This window comes from Cygnus atratus, chromosome 1 (genome assembly GCF_013377495.2).
Source record: "Cygnus atratus isolate AKBS03 ecotype Queensland, Australia chromosome 1, CAtr_DNAZoo_HiC_assembly, whole genome shotgun sequence".
Lineage (NCBI taxonomy): Eukaryota > Metazoa > Chordata > Aves > Anseriformes > Anatidae > Cygnus > Cygnus atratus.
Window position 1 is genome coordinate 63,828,620 of NC_066362.1, and position 27,431 is coordinate 63,856,050.

Genomic DNA, 27,431 nt, shown 5'->3' on the forward strand with positions numbered 1-27,431 from the left:
AGAGGAGGGGGCGCGGGAGCGAGCGCGGCCGCCTGGGCTGGCAGGCGGGGCGGGAGGCAGGGCACGCAGCGCTGCACGGCACGGCACGGCACCGCACAGGGAGGCACGGCACAACACGGCACGGCACGCTGCCCCTCCGCTGGTGCGATTGGAGCGGTGAGTGCCTTCTTCTCGCCTTCTTTTCCCTCTCTGCTCGGCGGGGAGCAGAGGGAAGCGCAGCGGCGGGCTGGGGCTGGGGGCTCGCCCCTTCCCCGTGCGCGTTCCTGTTGCCGGCTGTTACTCTTACCGCTGCCGGGGCGGCCCTCGGCTCTGCCGCCGCCACCCGGGGCAGCGTGACACGCGTGGCTGCCGTGCGCCCTGCCTCCCCTCGCTCCCCGGCTCCGCGAGTTTCGAAGGAGGCGCTCCCGGGCCGCAACGCCCCCCGCCCCGCCGCAGCCCCGGCCGGGGGACGCGCGGCTCCTTCCCCCCGCTCGGCTCCGCAGCCGCTCCCGCAGCGGGACCGCGTGGAGGGGCCGCGGGCGCCCTGCCCGGGCCGTGCCCGTTCCCCGGCCCGGAGCGCGGCGGCTGGCGCAGGTGCGGCCCCGCGGCGCACACCTGTAGCGCCCGGCCCGGGGCCGGCCGGGGGGGCGTTGTTCAGCGGCAGGGGTCCGGGGCGGCCGCCGCCACACGTGGGGCCGGGGCCTGCCCGGCCATGGCGGCGGGGGGGAAGCGGCGGCCGGCCCCGGGGTGGCCGGCAGCGGGGAGCCGGGGCTCGGCCGGGAGCCCCTGCGCGGCACGGCGGCGAGCCCGGCTTGGGGGGGGGGAACAAAGGGCTCGCGTGTGCCGCGGCTCCGCACCGCCCCGAGGCGATGCGTGGGGTGCGGGGGGAGCCCAAACTTTGCGCCACGCGGTGCCGGGCGGCGAGCCGCGGGGCGGGTTGTTTATTTGCTTTTTTTGTTTGTTTTTAATTATTTTAGCGAACTTCAGGCGGCCCGTCGCCCCGCCGGGGGGGTGGCGGGGTGGGGGCTCTTTGTTCCCGGCCGTAACGGGCCGGGGCGCGGCGCTGCCCCCGCGCCACGCGGTGCCGGGCGGGAAGCTGCCGGGACGCGGCTCCTCGGGGCCGGCCTCGTCTCCCTTCCCCCTAAAGCGGAGGGGCTCTAAGGGACCTGCCGGACCTGCCGGCGGCTCGGTCTTGGCGAGTGAGGCCGGACCCTGCCGCCCCCGGCCCCGCAGGCGGCTCCCACCGCCGGGATCGGGCTTCCCGCACGCAGCCGGGCCCCGCCAGGCGGCTCTCTGCTCCTCCCCGCTCGCTGGCACTCCTCGGGACCCGAATTACTTCGCTAATTATTTTAATTGCGAAAAAGTTTGGAGCTGCGCCCTGTCGCGGGAGCGCGGTCCCGCCTCAGGGTGCTGCCGCCGGGCTCCTGCCGCCGTCCCCATGTGCGTGGGGAGAGGAGCGTCTGGAGCCAGACCTGAGGAGCTCTGTGTTTGCTGACAGCCACCGAGACGCCTCTGTGCACGCTTGAGCAGGCGAAGCAGGAGCGTGGCGGTTCCCCGGCAAACCCCTTCGCTGCCATGTGCTTCCTTCCCAAGGTGGGACTGCTCGTCAGCAGGGCACGTGCTGTGGAAAACCCCGGCTCCCCCGCCTGCACGTGGCCGGGCTCGCTGTGCAGTTCGGTTTTCTTTGCGGGGGGAAAAAAAAAGATTACGAGAACCCCGCGGCACAGGGGCAGGCACTGGGCTGGCAGTCTTCCTGCTGACACCAGTGGACGCGGCTCCTTTGGCACCCGAGTGAATTGCAGCTTTGCGGAGATGTGCAGCCCGTGGCAGTGAATCAGTGAGAAACGAGTCACGGGGTGTTCCCACACACCTACAGGCACGCAGCTCCTGCCGGAGGTAAGTGGGATTGAGTTCAGAGCCTCTAGGAAAAATTCCTCCTCGCTTCTCTCGCAGCCAGGGGATCCTCAGAGAGGAGCTAACTGCCTGCGTTTGCAGTCCTCCCTTTCGAAAGAAAACATCCCTGGCTGCTTGGGAGAAGAGAATGCGAAGAGCTGATAAACTCAGCCAGATTAAAAATGACCAAACAGCGTTAGAACTGTGGGGGTTTGTTGCCTTGCCCCTGCTGAACAGCTCTCTTTCTGTGTCACCAAACTGTCTGCTTTGCGTTCATCCTTAACACTTGGTGGCTTGTACCAGCTCTTTGACGGTGGGATGAGCGACGTGCGCGGTCCCACTTCACAACCAAATTCTGCTTCAGACTTGCACCTCTTGTGGCATTTGGTTTTTAGCAGAAAGAAGAAGCCAGGGAGCTGGGCCTTGAAACTGAGTGGTTAGGCAGAGTGCAGGGGCGGGACTCCATTTCATGAGTCAAGCTCGTGAATTTCTGTAGAATGTGCTCGGTCCAAAGTCCGAGTGAAATGACCACTAGTGTTACTTAAAGACATGGAAATGTGGCCTTCTTAGTGAAGTTACTTCAACTATTTTGCCAAGTAACTACTACTTCCATTGCAGTCCCATCAGGTACCTTACCATCTCTAAATATATATATATAAAATAAAATAGTAGCTGTTCGGTGATCTCAAGCGTCCATGATGCTTTCTCAGTAGCAGGTGGTTGCAGACAGCATCATAACAGCTGCAGTGACTGTGCTCAGATAAGCATCGCAGACTGAACTCCGACAGCTTGCTTGAGAACATCTCAGATTTTCCTTGCAGGGCTCCTGATTGGGCCGAGTGAGGTTTTAGTTATGCAACAGGAGTTTCAGAGGGGAAGTCCTCTTTCAAGATGGAATGTCTGCAGGTGGGACAGGTTTGGGATTTCTTTTTTTCCCTATGCAAATCTTACTGATTACTGTTTTCATGCTTTGGCCTATCCCTTCTGGAGCACTAACCGCATAGAAGTTTGCAGGAACGCCCAAGTGGCTTAGCCTTTAGCTTTTCTTCTTTGTCTAAAGGGGTTAGGTTCTTATTTCTCACTGAAGATGAGTAGGGCTGTAGGCTCCATTGCAGCTGGACAACTGCAGACTTCACTCAGGACAGCTTGTGACCCAGTCACAATGCGGTCTGGTCTTAAGGGAAGGAAACATCCCTTCTGATTTTGCTGCGTGGTCTGGTAGCTGCTGCTGGCTGCATCTGGTATGTGAAGATTTCACTGCAGCACTGAATGTACAACAGTAGCTGCAGACAACTACCAGCAAAACAGCTAGCTTACTTATTTTGGCAGCGGAAAGATTCCTGAAGATGTAGTTTGACCTTTTACTGTTCTCACTCAGCTCATCAAGCGAAAAACTCCATGGGATGCTATTTCATTCTGATGTAGCAGTGGCCAAACACAACTTTCCTCCAAATCAAGTTGTTTTGGGTGAAGAGAATGGGGTCACGAAGAATGTACAATACATGAAATTCTACAGTTGTTGCTGGAAGGTAGTCACTGAGCTGTAAGGACAGATGTCAACTGAAAAAGAAGTCTGAACATTGAAGTTACACTTTCAAATTCCAATCAGCTTGACCTCTTCCTTGGAGCATTCTGTCTTTATGCGTGTTAAAATATGTTTCTGCGGTCCAATTTTAACTCTATTCTAAAGTTTCTTTTTGGACCATGTAAACTCAGGGGGAGGTATGTTCACATTGAGTCTCTGATACAGCTCAGCTCCTCTGCTGATGTACAGTACTCTGTTCTACAGTTGATTTCTAGAGGGATTGCAGTTTCTTTCAGCAGAGGGACAGGCCCAGGAGTTTATTAGCTAGACAGGCAACTCTGCTTCTGGCTCCCTAGACAGCTCTAGAAGCACTTTTTGTGCGTGTGCATGTGTCTGGGTATGTGAACTTGCAAATGTAAAAGCCAGAACACTTATAGTCTTTCTGTATTTCATGGTGTTTATTTTTTTCCCTTTAAAATAATAATAATAAAAAACTTTGGCTGTGTTTCTCACTTCTAATTAAATGCTGTAGAGATGAGCATTGTGAAATTGTCCTGACCAGAACTGTCTGCATTGCTATATGTAGGCTAGATCCTAGTTTTCTGTAGTTCAACTTCAGGGAGGCTGTGCCAAGGCTGTTATGTACACGGAAGGGGGAAATGAAATTAATTGCAGGGCTTCTTTTTTTCTGATGGTACGCTGGAAGGTTGCAGGAAAAAGAATGATCCAGGCCAGAGTGAGGAGATGGGAAGAGAGAGGCATTGAGTAGCAGGATTGGCATCCCTTTGCTCTCCTGTAACCTGGGGGAATGTTTCTCTTTCAGCTTCACAAGGAACAGGTGAACATGTGCCTTCTGACCAGTCTGATAATTGTGTTACAAAGGGAGATGGCCTGCCCTCTAGGAATTCCTTCCTTTCTATTATAAGACTTATCGTTCTTCTTGGGGGATCATAAAGAATGGAGAAGGAATCTGGAAAGGCAAATGAAAGTGGCTCAGCTTTTCTTAGTAATCTGAAAAGTTCAGAAGTTTTTCCCTAACTTAAACTTAATGAGCATCTGAAGCAATACCTTTTAATTTAGATCATCAAATTAAATTTTGCAAAGAAAACTTGAGTCCCGATTTCTAGTCCTGACAGGCAACGAAAGCATGAAACAATTCTCACACGCATATGATACATGCTGCCTTGTAGCAGCCTTTCACAAATGCATTAAGCAGGGTGTGTTTTTTCTTCCTCACCTACTCCTCTGTTCTCTGCTTGACTCAGAGTTCTCCACTCTTCTAAAAGTGAGAAGGCAGAAGCATGGAGAGAACTCGTTCCTTCAGTTCAAGTTGCTAAAGCGGTTGTTTAAAGCAGGACTTGGGGGATAAGCAGCTTTTACTTTTACAAGTAGACCAGGCAAGAGAAGCGCTTTCTTCCTGACTTAAGGGAGTAGTGCTCCCTACACATACGTAAATCTCCATTTCTGCAGAATGACAAACATGCTTCACTAGGATTTGGTTTGTTTTTGTTTTTGTTTTTTTTTGCTGGTAAGTGGTCCCTTTAACTTCTGTGCAGATGTTGATTTAAGACTTCATATATTTAAAATAACTTGCTTAAATTTGGCAAGACTATCTTGTGCAATGCTTTTAACTTCTGTGGAGCTGCATTCCTACCCACCACCTTTTTATCTGCCCCAAATTTTACATGGTTAAGTTTCCACAGCTCAGATTCAGGCATTGCAGTGGTAGGCAAGCTACATTGCATTACAGCAGCTGGCAGATCTAACTCCCTGGTTTTTAATTTGAGATCTAAATTGCAAATCTCTCAGGTTAAACCTTTTAAATGGCCCAGTCACATGTACTTCTAACTACACTTAAGTCTATAGAAAAGTAGTGCCAGCTTGAGCACTAGACACAATTATGGTTTAGAGTGGAAGCTGAGACAGAGTGCTTAAGTTTAGCAGCACCTCTAGAGTCAAATGCAGTCTGCATTAGTTATTAAACTTTCCAGAGTATTTAGTGTATAATGGTAAAACGTGTAACTGGACGGACTCCTTCCATTTATAACTGCACTTCGATGCAGTTGTCAGATAAATCTGTTTTACTTGTGGTTTTGCTACTAACTTTTCCCCATTCAGGCATGATATATGGTAATACTGTTGCTGGCCATTCATCAAGTGGGAAACAGATGGCACTAGTTTCCCTTCTATTGAAAGACGGTGTTGAAAGGCTGCTCCTGTGAGAATGGCAGCAACAATGCAAAACAAAATATTTTCAGAACGTACGTGTCTGATGCCAGCCTTTGTCAGAACATTAATTGTAAAACATGCATCTTACTCTCCTGTGGTATAAATAGCAGCTGGTGACAGAGATCCTCTCATTGGTGTCCGTGTTCCTGGGAGAAACTGGGTTAAACATTGAATCGAACTGTTGAGCTCAGTTCCAGGTCTTGCCCTGTAGCAGTCAAGGTGTTCTTGCTGCTTAAGTTTTGTAGCTCTGAACATTATGCCCACAGTTAGTCCTTGGCTTTCTAAAGAAGAGCACCAGACCACAGACTAAGGTAGTCAAACAGTCTAAAATAGCTGGTAGCTGGAAACTCCCAGATGAACATACTGTTGGATCTCAAGAGGCTTGTTAAACACAGTATCCTCAAGATGCACACTCCTTTAAAGGGGTACGCTGGATGCTAAGAAATAAAATACATATTCTAAGTGTATGCCTAGACACTCCTTTGTTTATTTGTCTTGACAGTCCAGGGATATGAACCTTATTCAGCGGAGCATTCATAATAAGTGCTCCTGAAAACATCGAAGCAGAGAATAGTGTCTAACCTTCCCTCAGCAAACTCACTCAGCCTGCATCTAGCCTGACACCTTCTTTTGCTTACTGCAGCTGCTCCTGCCCTCCAGGCCACTGCTGCGCTAATAGAGGGAGCAGCAGCAAGTCTACATTGTAGGAAGCCTGGCAGCATTTGGGGTGACACTGCTGGAGATGGGTGCAAGTGAGCCTTAGGAGAACGCAGCCTCAGGTGAGCTTGTGCTGCAAATGTGCACAAAGAAGAAAAGAGTGCAGTGCTTCAAACCTGTGGCAAAAAGGGAAGACTTGTCCCCTCTTCCACCTGTCTCTTCAGCCTGGAGGATCTCTTTAGCGTTCAGTTTGTGCAAACTCCTTGCCTTCAACATGCTTTGCACAAGTTGTATGGGGGTGACTCGTGTCTTTATGTGCTTGTGTAGCAGTAATTGCAAGGAGACAGAGCCTCAGTGGGCACCCAGCGGTATTGTGTTATGAAATGTAAACACGTACGCTTTCAGCTAAGTACGGGTTCCTTGTCGTAGTAGATTTTGTGTGAGACTGTTGACCAACAATACTAGATAAAACATTGAATTTTGTTTTTCTTTGGAGCCTGGGAACCTTGGGTGTTTGTGTTGCAGTGTCGCCGTGTTCTGATTTTCTCCTGCGGGGCAGGGGTGTTGCTGGGAGTAATTCCACCTCCGTGTGGAGGACTGCGTCCAGGCCTGGGTGGTTTATTAACTGTTGCTGTGATCCTGTAAAAATGCAGAGGAACTCTTTCCCCATGTGTAACCTCTGTCAGTAATGTAAGCGTGATGCTAAGCATGGTTGTTTTGTGAAAGCAAGTTTTCAACCTCAGCTGACCCCGCTTTTCGGATTTTTTATTGCTGTAACAAAGAGGCAAGTCTTGGTGCTGCAGACTGGAGATTTCAGGTTAATTTTCTCCATCTCTGTCCCTCCCTTGCCTTCCTGCAGGTGCAGATATGGGGACAGACCCTTGTGCAGGTGCATTCACCAGTAAGACAAATTGGTTTTACTGGGGCATGGCAGAGGTGGATCAGTTGATGTTTGTGGTAGGGAGAGGTTGAGATTTTTTGTTAGCTTCTATGAGACTTGACTCTTTTGTTAGGGGAAGGGGGAAAGTTGTGTGCTATTTGCATGGCTCCGTCTTTTAGTGTTTAAAAGCAGAAGTTCTCAGCAGTGGAAGCCTGTTCTCAGCTTCCTGTCACCAGTGGGCTGTCTCCTCTGAGCAGCTGGCGCGTGGTGACAAGCGGCAGAGGTTTGCTCTGCCATGGGGTTTTTGGGGCAGACCTCGCACCACAGTCTGTCAGGAGAGAGCCCTTCTGGGAGCAGTCCCTGCATGGCCATGGCATAAACGTGCTATAAATCTTGGTCCAGTAAGCACTCTGTGTGCATCAAGGCCCAGCGCCAGAAAAGCACCCACTTAGCTCAGTTATGTTTTGTCGGAGCGCTTTGGGAGCTCTCTGCCACTCAGTTATGTTGCCTGAAGCACTTTGGGAGCTCTGTGCCACCTTCACACTGGGCCTGAAGGGAGTCTGCACCAGGGAGCAACTGGGCCCTGAGGAGCGGTGGTGGAGGGGAGGCCTCTCCTTGCCCGGGCAGCAGGGTGCCCTTCACGCAGGGTGTGTGGAGCCAGGAGGCAGCCGGGCTGCTCGCCGGCGCCCTGCCATGGAGAAGCACTGCCAGTTGCCGTCCTCCAGACGCAGCCACTGCGGGCGAGGTGGGACTCCACCCTGCCGCTTTCAGAGCGGCTTTTCAGGTATGTCTGCCCCACAGCCTAGAGGTATGGCTGCAGCTCGTTTGAAGCGACTCCTACTCGCTTTCAGCAAGGCTTGGCGGGAGGGCGGGGGTTCCACTGAAGGTGATGACAGCCTCATTGTTGTGACACCTGGGGTTCAGCCGCCGCTATGCACCCAGGGGCCTGAGCAGGTTGGCACGGCTCATCCTGCCGCCCGCTGTGCCGCAGGTACGTGTATGGCTTTCCTGAGCCACGTCGGCTGCGTTCGTGCCTCTGGGTTGTGCCGTTGTAGAAGTGCCCTTGGAGAAGAATTGCGTAGTCGGTGCCCTTGTCATGAGTCCTCGCTGGGTAGTGTTTGATATTCCGGCTGTTGTTCACTTTCATGAAATAATAAAGTGTTTAGGTCTATCTGCTGTTCTGAGGCAATGCGAGAGAGAGCAGTCGCCTAATCTGTTGGTTCCCCATCCTGAATTACAGTCTAGTGTTGGTTTGCCTGGTGAATTGCGCAGGTTTTTCTCTCAGTATCTAGAATTGATAAGTAACAGCAGCTCCTGTTTGTTTCCACAGGCTACAGCTGGGAGGAAAAGATGTTTGGCTTTCATAAACCGAAGATGTATCGGAGTATAGAGGGCTGCTGTATTTGCAGAGCTAAATCTTCCAGTTCCCGTTTCACTGACAGTAAACGCTACGAAAAGGATTTTCAGAACTGTTTTGGGTAAGATTCTTCCTCTAGTCACCGCTGCAGCCAGTCGGGGTGTTGGTCTCCAAGCAGTCTCTGACGCACAGTAGATGACAGCAGTGACAGGTCTGGCTGATGCCTCCTCTCCCTTGCACCATGTGCAGTGATCTAGTCATGTTCCTTAAATCCCTGCACGAGGTGGTAGGCAGCACAGATCCTTGGAGGTTTTTGCTCGTTCTGGAGATTCGAGGATGTTAGACAAAGCTTGTACCTTGTTTCAGGGATTGGTGCTGTTGTTCAAATAGTGCCTACCGATATGTTATTAAAACTCCTCATTGGAAACCCCTTCTGATGAGAAGTAAGAATCAACTAACCAACCTTCCAATTAGATGAAGTTGCACATAATGATGCTTGAAAGCACTGGTAAGCAAAACTGTAAATATCAGTGATTTTTTATACCAGCTGCTGTGATCTCTCTAACTTTTTCAAACATTGGTGTTTTGTCTAAATCTGTGTCAGTGAATTGTCAACAAGGCAAATTCTTCTGTGATAGCCTGTAATTATTTTTTTACTTTGTTTATTTTGAAATTTTTGTGGAGCAATAAAAAAATTTTTACTGTTTGTGCGGTAGTTTTCCATGAAATTTTTCTCCCAGGAAAAACGTCTGTTGTTGACATTTTCTACTTTTCTCCTTCCGGTCTTGTTGAATTAACTCATCAAAATCTTAAGCCAAAGTGGAACTTACACTATCATACTTTTAAAAAAAAAAAAAAAAAAAAAGTATATCAGTATTGCTGCTCTTGTCTCCAGTGTTCAGCTTTGTGTGTGTAAATCTCTGCATCTTTGAGTCTTTACCTCCTTTCTCGTTCTCTCTTTTCCCTACCCCCTCTTCTAGAAACACTCCTTTCACACAGTTTTATAGTGCTTTGTATTGACCATGGGTTTTTGTTCATAAATCTGATACTGACAGTTTTCGTTGTCGTATTTCTTAGCTGCTGTCCTTGGCAGTGGAAAGACTGTGAAGGCCCATTGCATTTTTTATAAACAACAATAAAGAAGCTTACAATATACCGGGGCTTTTGGTCTTGTGCTATCTGAAATATGTTTGCCAAGGTAAAAATGCAGTCTTAACACTGAGCAAATAAGGGCTTATCTGAGCCTGCCCCGTTCATCTATAAATGCTTCAAAGTCCTCTCATTTAAATGGCTGGAAAACTCTGCCATGTATCCCCTTTATATTTCTTCTGCAGGTTAGCTGTAGAGATGATTTCTGAAGAAAGCTTGTTAGAAGGGAGCAAGTATTGCTGTTGTTCCAGTGACTACTGTTTCTGAAACATTATCCTACACGTATGCAGCAGTGTGTTAGATGGTATTTGTTACTCATCCTTGAAAGCTCTGTGAGAAAGCTAAGAGCTGAATAAGCTTTTGTCAGATCTGAGTTCTGTTCCCCAATGTACATTCAAGGAATATAATTATTCTCCCTCCCTCTCCAATCAAATCAACCCAACCACTGAAGCTGTTGTTTAAAACAAAACAAAAAAACGAAGGTAATGGGGCTGGGTTTTTAGCACCCCTCTGGAAGCAGATTACAATGCCTTTTCTTTCTACATGGAAGTGTGTTTCCTGAAAGTGAGACCTGGTCTTCAGATGGAAATGTTGAGCCCCCAGATTAACTGTCATGCCTGAAAAACAGAACTTGAGAACTCTTTTTTTTCTTACGCTTTGTGCTCTGTTATCAAATTATTATCTTTATTATTAACTGTTACCAAGTAACTTTTGCTTTTTTTTTTTTTTTTGCCAGGCTCCATGAGGCCCGCTCAGGAGATATTTGCAATGCATGTGTGCTTTTGGTGAAAAGGTGGAAAAAATTGCCAGCAGGATCCAAAAAAAACTGGAATCATGTTAGTTGACTATCTGTTTCTCCCCTACCCCAAAGCTAACTTGTCTTCTACCTTAGTTCGTCCTGTGGGTGGGAAGGTGGGGGAGTGGGGCACTGGCAAGGTTTGGGGGTTTGCTGTTTCACCCACACTCTCTGCCCACTCCCAGCATCTCTAAAACCTGCCTGGGATATTTCCTGTTACATGACTTTTGTATGTCTTTGGTTAGCATACATGCAAATTGCAATTCTGTAAGCCCTGGATGGAGACACAGACTAACCTACCTTGTAATTCCTTGTTTTCACGAGCTCATAACTTTGTCCAGAAGTCTCTTATGACACTCAAAAACATTTCAGAATTGGCCTCTGTCCAAAATTGGTCGCTCTTTTTTCTTTTAATAGTTTGAACAAGCAAGGTGACTTGCTCAAGCAACACATAAATCAATGTGGTTTAGTCAGATAATTAAAGACTAATATCTTGCAGCTATTCCTACTCATATATTCTGTTTTGATATATCTAATTTGGTTTGGGCCTAGGGCTGGGGAGATGATCGGAATTCTTTGTGTATGTTATAATATTTACTCAGGAAGCCTTGGTGATAATGGCAGCCAGAACTATGGTTATTACTAGCATTAGCTTTTTATTCAGAAGTTAAATTTATGATTTAAAAACAAAAAAATCCAGGGCAAATGCTGGCAGTCGCTTTTAACTGAATCTCTGTTGGCTTAACCATTGCCTACTAAACTGAATCTGTCAAAATAGGAAGAAGGAATAAATTGAACTGGATGTGCTTTTTAAACTGTTTTTGCCTTCTTATCCTATAGACGCACGTCTTAGAAACCAGATATAAGTGAAACATAAGAGTGTCAGTGCACAAAATTGCCCTAGTTTAACTGAGCTGTTTCTGATCATCTTCGGCTAAATCAGTGCGGGTACCTTGACTAAGGCAGCGTCTGGGCATGATGCAGAAGTATTGTGTGTTGTAGGTGGTAGATGCCAGGGCTGGACCCAGTCTGAAAACAACACTGAAACCAAAGAAAATGAAAACTCTCTCTGGAAGCAGAATAAAGAGCAATCAAATCAGCAAGCTGCAAAAGGAATTCAAGCGGCACAGTGAGTAAATCCAAACACATTTTGATAATAAAACTGAGGCCTCCCCTTAAATAGCTTACTGTGAACTGGCCAAGCTGAGTCGCTTTCTAGATTCAGTTATGCTCTCACATTTAGGTGCTCTCTGTTTCCATAAACTCTCATTCTCTGTGTGCCTGGGGAAAGGGGGAAGTGAAGGGGGGGAGAGCTTGTGTGTGGGGCGGGTGCCTGACAGAGCTGGGTTGTGTTGGGTGGGCAGGTGGCACAGGGAGCTTAGAGGCAGTGGGGAGCAGGGAGCTTGGCTGGGAGGTGTAGATTACATCCCATGCCTAAACAACACATTTCCAGGAAAAACTTTGCTCTTGTTTGACCATCTTCAGCTCTCCCCAAGAGAGGCTAATCTGCCGATACCACCCACTATCAGTCTTTTTCTTCCATGTAGGCTTTAAACCTAGGCTTTCTATTTAGCCTACATTTCCTCCCACCCATAAGTTCTTGCCATGTTTCCTCTGTACAGTTTCCTCACACCTTCCTCTGCCAGCCTTGGTGATTTCTTTCCACTAGCACTTAGGCTCTTCAAATAGATTTGGATTCATAGCTTCCTGACAAAGCCATCTGCTGGTAATGCTCTAAATATGTCTGTAACTTAGGTTTTTCCTCTAAAGCAAGCATTCCACCGTCTTAACTGTTGCTGTATTGGTCTTATCTCTGTTTTGGTTATCCTACCTGACCTGGAAGAAGAGCCTTAAATAGAGGCCCAGGCCCAAAGATCTCGTATCTCCTCATCCAACATAATGCAATAAGAATTAACTACATCACTGTAGGTGCAAGGAGAGTGGGTGGGGGGAGGGAAGCTAGGCTTGTAGCCCTTCTATTTAGGTGTGCATCTGCATACCAAAACTCCACAGCTCATAGTCTTGATCCAGCTAGAACTTAACACTACCTAATCCATTGCACTAATGGGAAGAGCTTTGCAGAATTTTAACAGAAATGGGAAGAAAGGATCTTCTTGAAATGGGCAGGGGCAAGTGGGAGAAGTGTCAATTACAAAAGTTTTTCTCTCTGGTCCCAATCTGTATGGTAACTTTCAAAAGTGAGGGAAAGGATGAGTTTCTGGATGAGGGTTCTGATTATTGCGTTTATTCCCCCTTGCTACAGACTCTGATGCCCACAGCACCACTTCAAGTGCCTCCCCAGCTCAGTCACCCTGCTACAGTAACCAGTCTGATGAGGGCTCTGACATGGAGATGAGTGCTGGGTCCAGCAGAACACCAGTTTTCTCCTTTCTAGATCTCACATACTGGAAAAGGTAAAATGCAACAGAACATGTACTCTGTGCACACAGCAATTTGTTTCACGTTCAGTGCTCGAGTCTGCTTCCTTGTAGGGCGCTGCAGCTGACCTTGTTTCAGTGGTATCATTTAAGTCACTGAGAGTTACAGAATGCGTCTTTCATTGGAAATGAATGCTGTGGGTTCAAGGCATTTTTCCCTATCTCCCCCCAGTTCCCTAAATACTAATACACTTGTTGGAGAAATGTTTTTCCGTTTTTGGGAGTAATAGATAACATTGCTGATTTTAGTTATCTTGTCTTAAAACTATAGATGTGATGTTATCACGTACATAGGTGCTCTTAGCAAAACATGACCTGTGATGGTAGTCAGAAAAGTGGGAGGAAAACCACAAGAGTTTCTGGGAGCTGACAGGTTTATCTTTATTACTTGTTGTGACATACTAATCCCTTGTTCAGCTAATTGCTGTATTGAAATTGTTGTGACTTTTCTGCCTCCTCTCATAGTGTTTGTAAGTGCATTTTTGTCAAGGTTAGTTCAGATAGCTGTGTATCTGAAATTTCTCTAGGAAGCGAAATAGGAGACTTAGTTTTGTGTAGGAATGGTTTATTGTTTTGTTTTCTTCCCCAAAGTGATGTGGATTTAGACATAGACTTGTTTTTTCCTTTCTGAGCAACCTTGTCCCTTCTATCCTAGCCAAACAATGCTGGAGGCTCAAAGAAGTAGTTTCTTGAGCCAAACTGATTTTTTTTCTTGCATTTCTGTAACTTCTGTATGTTCTAAACATATAAGTTATCTGCATCTCTCCTTGCTGTTTCTTCCAGGCAAAAGGTCTGCTGTGGAATTATTTACAAAGGGCGTTTTGGGGAAGTCCTCATAGACACTCATCTCTTCAAACCTTGCTGTAGCAATAAAAAGTCTGTCACTGAGAAGCCAGAACAAGAAGGACCACAATCTCCAGCAATCTCCACCCAAGAGGAGTGGTGACTTCTTCGGAGAGCTGGGGAAGGTTATACAGATCCTCTTATTCTCTGGAAAAATACTAGAAAAGTGACTGTTCACATTGGACACCTGCTATGCTGCCAAAAGACTATTCCCTAGAACTGTTTTGGGTTTTACTGCTACAATTCCGCAAACTCTGAAGCCAGTTTTTTTCTTTCAGAAAGACTGTACATAATATTTAAGATGCTATGGAACACTTAGCAAAGCTGAATGCTGCTGCAAGGTTGTCCCTCTAATCTTCCCTCCCCCCCCCCTTTGTGACAAATGAACCTGAGGATGGGGTTTTGTATATTAAAGTATATGTAGTTCATCTTTCTGTATTGAAAGAAGCAGTGGTTGTAAGGCATTTTTTTTAAGGTTGGTTGGTAACCTCCCTTGAATTCCGAAGAAAATATTTCATTCTTAGACACGTATGAGTCAATAAGATAAACTAATGCATAGAAATGTTATAAGTCACCTCTCTAGTTATATAAATATATATTTTTAAAGGTGTGGAGATCTCACCCTGTACTACTGACATTGTAACAAAGACAAATATTTCATCCCTCCTAAGTGACACAGACTGTTAGCTGCAGACATCTCTACTGTAAGTGACAGTTATCTGAGAGCCTCCCAGCATAAGATCCTTTTAGGAAGGGGTAGGAGTGCTCCCTTCCTTAGCTCAGGAGGAAGATTTGCTAAAGGATTGAACAAGGTGAAATGAGAGGCTGTTTTTGTTTTAACCTAGCAGCAGACACTCGACTTCGTGCAGTAACCGACTGGTAATTAGAGGTGGACCAAGAAAACAACCCGATGCCCAAGTTAGGTATAGATGATGGCCAAGACCAAATAACTGCTTTCTGTAGGCTCAGCGCAGCTGAAATGTGACCACAAACCAGACTTCTTGCTGGTTTCAGACCTGACACAGAACCAAGCCCCTTGCTAAGCTAAAGTCAGGCTCTGGTCCAGGGACACAATTGGATTCCAGCATGGGGCTTGGATTCACGATGCCTGTTTTGGAGCTCTTCCCCTGCAGCACTTTGTTGTTGTTGTTGTTAAGTGACCAGCAGATTGAGGCTTTTATGAATACTGGACTTATGCAAATATGAAGACTTCTGTTAGGAATGGTGCTGTGCTGAATAGAGGTGGCTGTTTGCATACATGATCAAAAGATAGTATTTTCTACACAGATTCCCAATTAAAGTTGTGTGCAAACTGTCGCAACGCTCCTTCAAACTCCACTTTAGGGTGAAAGCAGCTTCCCTGGAAGAGTGTGCTGCAGTTGTAGCTCCCAGTTGATTCATGTTCCTTTTATGAAGGTTTAAGTTGTTTAACTTGGGAATTATGCTTTTTTTTGTTTGTTGAGGGGGGAGGGAGGGATGGGATTTTCTTGTTATTACTCTCTTGGGATATTCTGCAATGGACTGCTACAAGCTTTCCTTTTTCTGTGAGTCATCAGCATAATACTTTGGTGGGTAGGGCTTAGGACTGGATTTCCATGTAATCTCACTTCCCGAAATGGGAATGGTTAGCAAGTGAAAATATAGTTAAGGAAAGATATGCAGGTTTAAAGAGGAGCCTCCACCCTCAAAACTGCTTTTTTTTCTTTTTCTGCCTTCTGTTGGATAGGCCAACCTCTGGGGAGAACATCAGAGGAAGGCTTTCACTTATCACAGCCTTACAGCTTATAGCTTTCATTGATTTTACTTTGTTTTTCCTAAACTCTGAGATTCTGCAGGGAGGACAAAGCTAAGTACCTTGCTTCCATCTGCAACCAAATAAATGGATTCTTGCTTGTATAACTGCTTAACTAGGTTGGTCATGTCGAATAAGGGCTTGATTGAGCAAGAGTCCTAGCTATTTTTGCAGACACCTGCTTCTGTTGGAGTTTGTGTTTTCAGCATCAATAATTCTGTACACCTAAGGCTGCAGTATTGGTGGTAGGATGTGCTCTGATATGGATCATCTCTTCTGTATTTATTTATTTATTGCTAGATTTCAACCGCCGACTGCTTCCCCTACTCCCTCCCACCTCTTCCATTCCCAGTAGTAATGCAAAACAAACTGTATGTAGTCATGCACTTTGTATTAATGTATTAGAAATCTATGGAACCTGTTTTGTACTTTTATACTGTTCAGACACTTGTAATCCAGACTTTTTTACTAGGGTAATAAATAAATTTAGAGTTATTTAGAAAATAAACATCTGTTTCAGCTGTCCATTTAATAAGGCTTAGTGTTTGAACCAGCTCATGCAATCTGTGTTCCTATTTGAACAAGACTTCAAGACTTTATTTTGTGGAGGAGGAGGAGGGAAGCAAAATAATTCTCTTCTTTGAAACAAGTTCTTTGCTATTTAATTTGGGAAGAGGAGCAGAGCAAGGGGAGGATATAGTGCTTATTGTGGCAGACAGCAGTCTCAGGGCAGAATTTTCCAGCTTTCCCTTAGTGCTGTGTGTGTGTAATAGCCCTTCCTTTACTGGAATGGGTGGTGCTGAAATTTGGTATTCCTGGGGCGTTTGATGTCTGATAGCTCACCAGCATCCAGCAAAGGCCAAATGAAGAAACAGCATTAAAAATTTGGTGCTGACAGCATGTGGAAACATCCATTTCCAGATCCAGCTGAGGCAGTGGAAGAGACAAGTGCTCCTGTACTGAGCTGCAGCCTGGAGTGTTTTTTTCCCACGACAGGCGTAGTCAGCTGGGATCCGCTCCAGCAGGCTGGTGGGAACGAGGTCTCTGGCAGGAGATGGCAGTGAGTAACTGCATTTAGAAGATGAGGCTATTCCCTGACAGTGGAGAAAACCTTAAGCATAGTGGAATACTGCAAGAGACTATTTCAGACTTTAGTGGAGAGCTTGATTTATTCCTGCTGATATAGTAGCCTTTTACTATAAACTGAGCAAAACAATATCCAGAGGTTTATGTAGAAACAAATAAATTGAGTGAAAGTTCTGCGTAGGCTGCACAACAGTAATGTGATTTTAGCGTGACAGGATCTACTTTGCTCATATATTATCTTCTGCAGACACATGTAAAATACGTGTATCCCACTACTTGCAATGCTCACCGTTTTTCAAATGATTTTTTCTCTTTTTCCATTGCTGCTCCACTCTTGGGGCTGATGAGGTGTCGGCTAACCCTAGTGTGTTGAAAACACCAATTTCAGTGGAGGGGGTACTCTGTATGAAGCAGATAATCTCATGGAAGACTACACCCGTGGAAGGGAAAGCTGCTCCTATGGAACAATGGGGAGAAAAGACTCCTTGAGAGCAATGTGGAGTGAGAACAGAAGGCAAAATCCTGGCTCAAGCCCTCCTTTGCTTCACCTGGATCAGCTGTCTCAATGACAACTGTGGCATCTGCTAAGCATCTGTTAAAATACTGGCACACTCCAAAGATGCTTTACAGAGGATTGTATTATGCCTACTTGAAAGATGAGGAAAAGGAGGCGTGTGTGACCAGAAAGTATCTTGCTAGAAGTCACCAAAGAACCAGCAGCAGACCCCAGATATCCAAAGCCTCAGTTCAGTGCTCTGTACTGCTGGTAAAGCACGGTGGCAGATGGTTTTTGCATGGTGCTGCATGGAGATCAATTTTATTCTGATCTGTACAATGTGACCATTTCTTTTCCTGTTTACTTCTGCAACACTGAGTCTATAACATCCTTTCTGAGTAGAGTGGGTGGCATCCACCCCAGTCAATAAACAGTTGCAACTCTTCTAAACTGAAGCTGTACAAAAATTTAGTTTCAATGTAACACAGGAAAAAGGGAAGGTCCTACTAAATGGCACTAAACAGTGTATAATGTCATCATTTAGGCTGTGTAGGTGAGGTCTAAGAGCAGAACCACTGTGTATTCTGCAGACTTGGCCCATGATTGCCACTACCACAGAGACAGGTCGCTTTCGGCTCTTGTTTTCCATTTCTTTCCCATGGAAATCTGGCCACAAGGGGCAAGGGAGCATGTGTCCAGGTCTCCTCTTTCAGGCACAGCTGGGACACTGGAAGTGACACCTAGCAAAAACCTCCTGGCTTCCTGCATATGAACATAGGCTGCAGCGAATAAAAGCAAAATGTATATTCCCTTGCAGGATAACTGTATATAGGATTTGCAGTTGTTAAGGAATCTATTTCCCCATGGTTACAATGGGTGCCAGGTACCAAACCTGACCCTTTCAGCAAGCACCCATTTGCTGTTTGGAGGAGAGATTTCAGTCAGTATTTGTGTTGGAAAGTTCACATTGGGTTGACCTGCAGTGGCTTTGCATTCTGTGGGGGCAGAAAAGGCAAGTTGTACCGATAGGGGCCTAGGGAGGAGAGAAGTGACATACTGTGGGGAAAAAAGTGGCATGTAGAACTTGGGCACTTCTAAATCCTGAACGTATCTGAAGGGAATGTGACACTAAAACTTCACACCGTTTATGACAAGGAATTTTGTGTTTGTTTTTGTTTTTTTTTTCCTCTTATTTGGATGATATTTCCTGGTGTGTCAGGGTGATGTTATTGCTACAGGAGGCTGGCACAGGCTGGGAAGGAACAGGCAGTGTGGGTGCACTGAGCCTTCGGGCAGGCCCCTGAGCCTTGATCACGCTCACACCTTGCACCCACAATTGTCTGTAGGCTTTTCTGCTCTGCTGAGGCTCTTTCAAGGTGTCTTGGCCTCGGTGTGCCTCGAAATCATGTCCTTTCCGTGCCACGAACAATTTCCTCCTGGCAAAGCCGCCAGCGGGCACCACCCTGGGCATCACCCATCGCTCCCACACCGAGTACGTGACCGCCGGCCGCTTGGATCGCACCGGGAGCATCACCGCGGTGGCTGCCGCTCGGGAGCTCCCCGGGTTGAGGGGCGGTGAGGGAAGGGGCGGTGAAGGGGGCGCCTCCCGCCGCCAGGGGCCGCAGCGCGGCGGGGCGAGGCCGCGCCCTCACCGCCCTGCCCTGCCCTGCCCGGAGCCGCCTCCGGCGCCGCCGTGAGATGGCGGCCCTGCCCGGCCCTGCCCTGCCCTGCCGCGCCACGGCCTAGGCCGACTGCTCACAGGTCTTCGGGTTTTCTGTGGATAAGCGGAAATCTGTGGCTTCCCGCTTCGGCAGACAGACGCCACACAGTGCTTAACGCATAACACTCCTTCCCCCGGCATCTTTTGGAAGTGTCCTGCTAGGAGCAAGCTTTTAGTTGTGCCTTCTGGGTCATGGCTCATTTGCTCTTAGGGCTCTGGCAACAGCCAAGTCACCTGCTAGTGACTCTTCGTGCCCCATGTCCGTGGATCATACAGCTCTGCTCCTGAGCCACACAATACAAGCACAGCCCACTTGGCCTCCACCTTGCCGCCCTGCCTTCCCTCCTGGCAGTCCAAGCTGTATGGGGCACCTTAGCCCCGCCACCCTAAGAGAAATCAGGTGGTAGGTGCAAGCTGGCAGCCCTGCAGGGAGCCCCTCCACCAAGCATCTGGATCATGGGCAAGCGGGTGCTGGTGCTTTCCATTCCAATGATGTGTCACGGAACAAAGAAATAAGAAAATTATATGTATTTTACTGGGAAAACCTGATTTCCTGGGTAGGCTTGTAATCACGTAACGAATCATGCCTGTTGTGGGGCATTGAGCACCTGATGGTAGTTTGAAGCCAGCCAGGAAAATCACCTGCCAGGCAGGGCTGGCAATTACAGAAAGAAGAGCTTTGTTGCTGGTAGCTCTTTCTTACTGACCAGATTAAGGAAAGTATGTAAGAGTAAAAAGACCACATGCCAAACCCTGAAGAAGAGAGGTAGGGAAACAGAGGTAGAACATCTTGTAGGTACCAGTAGCTCCTATTTTGCTTGGGTGAGTGTGCCTCAGCAAAGTATTTTATCTATTGCAGTAATCTCTTGCCTGTCAAGAACAGCTGCAAGGTGTGCTTAAACCCAGGGGAGTTTGAAGGAAATACGGGATTTGGGGCCTGTGGAAGGTGGGGCTGTTTCTGAGGTGGGGAGGCCAGACAGAGGAAAAGCAAGAGGCAGCATTTGAGTCTGGCCAGGTGGAGTCTCGGAGCACTTGTGCATCCAAGAGTACCAGCCTGGCTTGCAAAGGCTTGACTGTGGCAATAGGTGTTGTCACTTGTACACCTGTGACTGCCATTAAGCAGCTCTGACAATAGCTTCAAGGTTATGGGAAAATGCTTCTTTGTCACCTCAGAGATTTTACCAGATGTTGGCAGAATAAAGTGACTGTTCGTGTTCTATATTTGTTTGTATTCTCTTGTGTTGCTCTTTATGTGGCTTTTATTGTGAGCATCATCATGGCTCCAAGCACCTTGACAAGAGGTGAGGAGGGAGCAGAAAGCATTATGAGTTTAGCTAGTGCTCAGCACAGATGAAGGACTGTTCCCAGTTAGCCAGCAGGACTTTGGAAATCACAAGGTGCTGACCAGTAAGTCAGTATCCTCTGACTAACCTATGTGCAGGTGCGTGGAGTAGCAGGTCAGTGAGCCACTGTGCCTCCTCGAGCATGTTCCCTGTGGCCTGGTGTGGTGTCTGTCCTTCAGCCCTCCTGTACACAGTAGAAACTGGAAGGAACACGTTAAGGGGAGATGAGGAGCAGTGCTCCCAACCTGCTGAACAGATTGTGTAAAGCCTGTGTGACAAGGAAGGAAGTGTCCGGATGGGGGACGTTTTCTCTGGATAACTTCAGCTGGCTCTGCTGGCCTGTGTGGTGGATATGGAGCAGGCTCTTCTCACCCCTTCTCCATCTCTCCCTGCCACCCTCCCAGAGCGGTCTCCCACTTCTAGAGGGCAGCTTGAGGCAGAGACTGCTTGAAAACACTTTAAGGTGAAGGGGTTACTGTTTTATAGGGAAATTGAGATGTCTATCAATAGATGCCTGCCTTCAGGAATTTGTGTTCAGTGGTGGGTTGTTTTTCCACTATGGAGAGAGAGAGTAAAATTCCAAGCTTGACACCTTCCCTGACACTTTGCTCAGGTGTTGGTCGTTGTCCTTTAAATGACGATTTAGGAAGCAAGATAGGCAAAACAGCTGAAACTCTCCAAACAACATTCTCTATGTCCTCCCCTCCCTGCGGATCCAAAGTCTCCTTCCATTTTTGTTCCCCCTGTCATTTTGGGGGGTATTTCTGCCAGGCTGTTACTCTTTTCTGGGTAGCCTTCTCCTTCCCCTAAGCACGGTTCCCTGTAAGCAGTTCAAGAGGTTGGTGCCAATGTAGCACTCTTTGTCCCATAGCTACAATCTAGTTTTTAGTGTATATGCAACAACAGATAAAAGAATAATACTCAGATTTTTTTCCCTGAAATTTGAGGGACCAGAGGAACTATTAAAAATAATTAAAACTCCCATATTTTTAAGGACATTATCTCAAATGCCTGAACTGTAGCAAGACTTCTCCCTTGGTGCCTTTACATCTAATTAGGAGGGAGGTAAAAAGTAAGAATCATTAGCATTATTATAGCAGTGCCTGTTAACAACACTTTCATTAAGGACTTTGCAAGTGTTTTTCTGTATACTCTTATTTTCAGGCTACAAAACTCAGCCGTGAAGTTCACCTCCTTGCTGACACTATGCACTTAAAGTCTCAGATTCAGCACTCCAGTCAATCAAATCTCTGGTTAAATCAGAATACTAAAAACATCTCCTACATATTCTAATTTGAATTTGCCTTTCTTTTTTTTAAAGTCTCTGTGGTTTAAAGTACACAGAGTGGTTGAGTGAAATTATTTGTAATGTGCACACTCTACAGGTTTGCAAATTAAATGCAAATGAAATAGCCTGTATATTTGATTTGGTACCTTACATTTTTCTTTTTGCCTTAAAGCAAATCTAATCGTGATGCATGCTGAGGACACACAGCTTCTTTCTTTGAAGATAAGAAAGCCCCTTTAGTAGGGGAAAAGGGTGGATATGGGACAGAGAAGTAAGGGCAAGCACCAAAAAGCCACTGAACAGCTATGAAAGAAAAATTTCTCTAATGAGAAGAATGGGATAATGTTTGCAGCCAGGTGAAAATCCATTCCAGAGCCAGGGCTCACACATGTTCATAGCTAGAGATAAACCTTTACTCTGGGAGCAAGTGTTTCTACTTGCATCTCTCAAAAGCTCACAGAGAGGTATCGGCAGTATCCCAAAACAACGATTGTCATGTTCAACGTGTTTTGTTGCACTGCAAAGGAACTAAGAATGACATTAGCTTGTCTAAAGGCAGAGCTCTTTTGCTTCTGGGAGGCAAAAGATTTCTCTGTCAGCAGACAGGAGGCAGGAGTTTCGCCTCATCTGTGTTACAAGCTCTTCATGCGAGACAGGCCATTTGCTGGGCAGGCGCTTTTTCCCCTTTGGAAGTCAGCTGAGTAAAGAGCCCATCCCCTCTGCGTCGCCTCTGATGGTTTATACAAGCTAACCCACGGCTATTGTCCGTGCCTACATGAGCGGTGCAGCAGGGACATGACAGTCAACTCTGTCCCTTTCACCTTAGCTCTTTGTTGCTTCCTACATCACTTGAATTAGGCTAAAAGCAGCAAAGTCTGCAAGCTGTGAACCACAGGGTAGATTTCTCTTGATTTTACAACTTGAAGATTATGTACCTTTGTGTTGGCCAAAATAAACGGGCTGTGTTCGTGCGAGGGATTATGCTTTCTGGTTGCCTGTGGCTGCGGGGGCCCGGCTGGGTGACCCAGGAATCCCCTCCCAGCTCTGTGTTCTGTCATGGGAATGGAGATGGGACTTCAAGCTGTACAAACTGCTGCCTGCCTCCCTGTTTAGGGTGGTTCGGCCAGCTTCTGTCGAGTTACTAACTTTGTGAGAAGAGAGCTCAAAATTTAGGTGGTCGCCTTTGCTTTTATCTAAACTGGAACAAAATGCAAATTGCTTCTTTCTGTTTCAAATTTTCTCTTCATGTTATAGTCTTTGAAGATGAGTAGCTGTTTGAAAAGTTAAGGAAGACCAAAAATCTGATTTCTGTTTACACTCAGGTTACAACACCCTGTACTGACAGCTCAAATGGGCTTTAAAGTGGCTGTAAATGTGCATGTAAAATTTAGAGATAGTAAATCAGTATTTATGTGATTATACACTGTTGTAATGCAGCAATAGCATAATTTATGCACACGTATATGCATGAAGAGGAGTTCACTCAGAGCCCCTGATAACTCAAAAGCTCTGTCCCCCACTCAGACTCAAGACTTTTTCTTCTCTTTTCTCATCAGCTCCTTTACCTTTGATAGCATCTATGCCTGAAAGCATGAGTTATTCAAGGGTTAGGATAATACATATAAAAATATGATAGAGTTATAAGAAAACCACATTTCCCACCAAAAGGACATTCTTACTGTGTTACAAGAATGAATTATTTCAGTTTGTCTTAACTACTTCCATAAATAGCATACACACAAACAAAGCCCGCAAAAAACATAGAAAGCAGGTACTTGGTGGGGGTGGATCAGGCTACATACCTAGTTCCAAGTATCTGCAAAATTAGAGCTGTCTATCACAGAACTTTAAAATATGTATGGAGATGTCTTAAAATCAACGTAAGTAAAATGGCTCCTTAGTAAGGGCTATTGGCAGTAGTGTGAGATTAAATAGTAAAGGATTGTCCAATAGTCGAGAGATCCTATGGAACCTCTGGAACTTCTACTTAGCTTCAATTTATTTATTTCTTTATTTAATTTCATTTGTTTGTTTTGGTTTTAATTTAAAAAATATATAAATTAAGTGTGGGTATTAGCTGATCACTACAGTATACCTTCAACTATAGTCCTTACAAATACTTTGTGACTTCAACCATAGCCCTTCCAAACCACCAAAAGGAAAAAATAGATTTCTGGTTTTGGGGACTGTCTTTCTGCTGTCTGCTATAAACTGTAAATTCATTTAAATTTTGGAATTACATGAAAACTCCTGCCCAACAGAATAAATAAGTAGTTTGGCTTTTTAAAAAACACATTTATCATCACTTCTACCTTCCTTAGAATCCAGATAGCAGTAAAAGTAGAAAAATGACTCAGTCTTCAGTACATTCATTTAACAATTATAATCATTCACTGGGCTAAAAGAGTTTAAAGGAAATTAAATGTGCAAGTAATAAGCCTCATGACTATGCAACAATGTAAGAAATTTTCACATCACAGTTCTAAAGCATGCGTGTTAGTTCACGGTTCTCTATTATCTATTTAGAAATCACTGTCACAACTCCCTTATTAACATGCGGTAGAAAATAAGAGTATAATAATCTCAATCAACTTAATAATTTTTAAGACATTGCTTTTATGCTCTTTATTATCATATGCAAAATGTCAAAGTCAGTTCCACTTAATTTATTTCATATGTTATTCCATCAGCATCACAAATAGTTCATTGCTACATATCTTTCCAAATAATGAGTTCAAGACATCCTTTCCTTTGCGATGCTTCATCTGCATGTTACGTACTTCATATTGTGTAATTGTCTGATGAAGAAGGGAAGCAGGTAGCCCGAGGCTATTAAAAACAAGAAGCGTCAATGAAAAAATGTTTGACTCAGGTGTTACCCCCTAAGGAAAATGGAATATTTGGAGGACAAACAGAAAAGGAAGCAAGATGAAACTAATCAAGTGATGATTTAAAAAAAAACAAACAACAAAACTAGTTTAACTTCCCTCCCTTGTCAGGATGCTAAGCATCACCACAAGCACTCTCTCCTAGTGTGGGAAACTTCCTGACAACCACAAGGTTCCCATGAAAGGTGCCGGATAAAACTAGTGAAACTCTGCCTGTGGAATTCTGCACTTACAGGATTTGCTGGAAAAGAAATTAACCTGGGTCTAACAAACTCCTTCTTAGCTAACCGATATAGTTTTTAAAAGGCGAAAGAAATCTAAAAATTCACTACAAAGGTACTAAGCATGTGTTTAAAATTAAATTGGAGTCGATTTGATTTCTTGTGCACTTAAGCACGCACTTTGGTGACTGGCAACAGAGTGATCCCATAAAATGCATCTGCTCAGGAATGCCCCCCTGTTCCTTCTCAATCTACCAGTCAAGCAAATGTGACTGCCCCCCCGCAACCCACACCCCACACGCAATGAGGCGTATGTTCATCTTCTGGTAACTGCAATGTGAAACAACAGCACCTTCTTCTTCCTCTGTGTATTCAGGGGGGCAGGCTGCCTGGGAGGCTGAGAAGGCATCTGGTCAATGCTGCTTTACATAATTTTTTCATCCTTGATACCAATTTTCAAGGGAAGTTTCCATTTGAAATATTGTTCAACTGTGCCTGTAGGGATGAGTGGTGTTCCTAATTACAACAGTAAGATCAGCTAAGTATATACATATATATATATATACACACATATATATAAAAGGTTAGAAACGTTTTGTAGCCCATTAAACTGCTATAATTTTTCTAAGTGAAGATCAAGTCTGTACATAGAAGTTCAGAGTACATCATTATATCTTCGTTAGCTATGAGAAGGGTCATTTGCTGGTGGCAGGGAGGGAGGAAGCCTCATGAGAATATATTTTCTTTAAGTTATGATGAAAAATGAATCCACTAGTTTAGGTTCCGCTTTGAGAGTCATTAGTAATTGTTGGGGTTTGCGTGTTGTTCTCTGCTCACCTTGTGAGAGCAGAAGAGGAGCTGAGCAGCATTGTATTGCCCTGTGTGGAGCCCTTTTATACTTGGGGATGTGCCAGGTCTGTGGATCCTCTGCGTCACTGGGAAAAAAACCCATAGCTATTAAGTAAGGGAGACTGAGAGTCAGCCTGTGTGCCACTGAAGAAAGACAATTTAAAAAAAAAAAAGTTATAAATCATATTGGCATTTCATATGCCCATCCTGTCTGAGTAATTTCTTTATAAAATCAAGGTGAGGCAGTTTGTAATGGATTTTTTAAGATCCTGTGAGATTTTATTGTATGTTCCTCTATCATGTTTCTCTGCAGAGAGCAGAAATACCTACCTAACTTCAGCTAGCCAGCTTTAGGGAGCTTTCTGCAGTGGTACAACGCACTAGAACTATGCAGGAAACTCAGCTTTTGACAGGAACAAGCTAAGGTGTACAGCTGAAACTAGTAGACCTTTGGCAGTGTGAACCTAACAGCAGTACCATGAGTGGGTGTTACAGCAATGTAATAGGCAACGTGGATGTTTTCAGTTTAAAAACTCTCTCATAAATTTTGTCTCAATATTCAGGTGGGAATGAGGGACAAAATACTGACCCCCGAGAAGCCCATGGCAGTATTGCCAATGCTTTAAGTGAAGTCAGGGTTCTGCCTTGCAGGATAACTCACGTACCTAGAGATAAACCTGCAAAGAAATATTTGCAGACCCAGAGGCTTGTGGCTTTATTTTCAGAGCAGCTGAGCATTTCACTGACATCAGAGGGAGGCTAGTGCCCACTGGCTCATGCTTCTACGTGAAATACGGAGTAATTTACGTGATTCCAAGGAATTCTGAGGCATGTGAAGAGTGGCCACCATCCAGGCATCAGCTTGGCTCAGGATTTTGTGCTCTCATTGATGGGTTGGTCGCGAGGACTATGTAGCCATAACCTAGACCTGCAAGACAGGGCAGCGTTCAAAAGGTTTTTTTTTTTATTATTATTATTAATTTCAGTCTGTAGTACTAATCCTTGTGCATCATGCTGTTGACTAGTGAGTAAGAGAGATTTCAAGGCTGTGTTTTGGTTTTTCTTTTATAGGTTTCCTTCAAAGCTGTAGAACAGTCACTAAATCTCTCTCCCAGACTCACCCCTGCCCTTTGTTTTCTTACCAGCAGTGGCAGTGGTGCAGGAGTGTGGTACTGGTCTGCTGTTCGGAGGAGCTGCAAACACTGCTGCAGGTGGTAACTTGACCAGGGACTGAAGATTCTCATTACTTCACAGGTTTGTGTCTTTGATTGTGCTGGTGTACAGTTGGTTGGAAAATGTGTACTTTGTGAACAATTTAGAGAAACTGTTGTCCTATATTGTGGCAGGCTTCAGAACTGTTTTTTGTTTGTTTGTTGTTTTTTGTAACTAGAAATTGTTCTTCATATTTGGTCAGCTTTAGGAGCTATAACAACAATGTATGCTTTTGACATTAATCTTTTTTTTTCTTTTTACAACTGTACGTTTCTGCATGTTCAAAGTGCTGCAGAAACACTAGTTCTTTTGTTTTCCTTTTTTTATCAGCTTCTTTCAAGCGAACACTGCTCATTATATTTTAAAAGATAATAATACACATGTATCTTAATTCTATGAATAAACCAGAGAGTAAATAATTATGCATAAACACTTTAAGTAAAGTTCTTTCATGTCACTTTCCCATTAGCATACAAATACTATGCTGGAAAACTGTCAGGATTTTTATCTCAACAAGGTACTGACTGCTCCTTTCTAAGAAAGAACTATCCCATTAAGATCACAGCTCTTGTGAGCAGGAAAAACAACAAATGCAAAAAAAAAAAAAAAAAAAAACTTTTCAATATGAATTTATAATAAAAATGAAATTAGTAGAGTATGTTATCTTAAGTCAGTGGGATTACTCAAATGCGTAAAGTTAAGCATGGGTAATTGTAAAATGTACTCCTATTTCTGATACAGTCAATTTCTATATTACTACAGATATTGATAGATTTACGAGCAATTTATT

General features: G+C 45.3%; 1 protein-coding gene across 4 annotated transcripts; it reads left to right on the forward strand.

Annotated features, from left to right (window-relative positions):
- On the forward strand, positions 1-27,033 carry SINHCAF (SIN3-HDAC complex associated factor). Of its 4 annotated transcripts, none has more exons than XR_004779353.2 (7): positions 2-156; positions 8,494-8,641; positions 10,406-10,505; positions 11,468-11,594; positions 12,729-12,879; positions 13,687-14,087; positions 26,575-27,033. XR_004779353.2 is itself a non-coding variant. In XM_035551051.2 (7 exons), exons 2-6 carry the CDS (start codon positions 8,514-8,516, stop codon positions 13,847-13,849), a joined length of 669 nt encoding a protein of 222 aa, XP_035406944.1. In that variant the 5' UTR covers positions 2-156; positions 8,494-8,513; the 3' UTR covers positions 13,850-13,871; positions 26,575-27,033. The 4 variants fall into 4 exon arrangements, 3 of the variants coding, with proteins under 3 accessions (XP_035406943.1, XP_035406944.1, XP_035406945.1); XM_035551051.2 differs by having other exon boundaries at positions 13,687-13,871; XM_035551050.2 differs by lacking the exon at positions 26,575-27,033 and having other exon boundaries at positions 1-156; positions 13,687-16,038.
- The last annotated feature ends 398 nt before the right edge of the window (positions 27,034-27,431 follow it).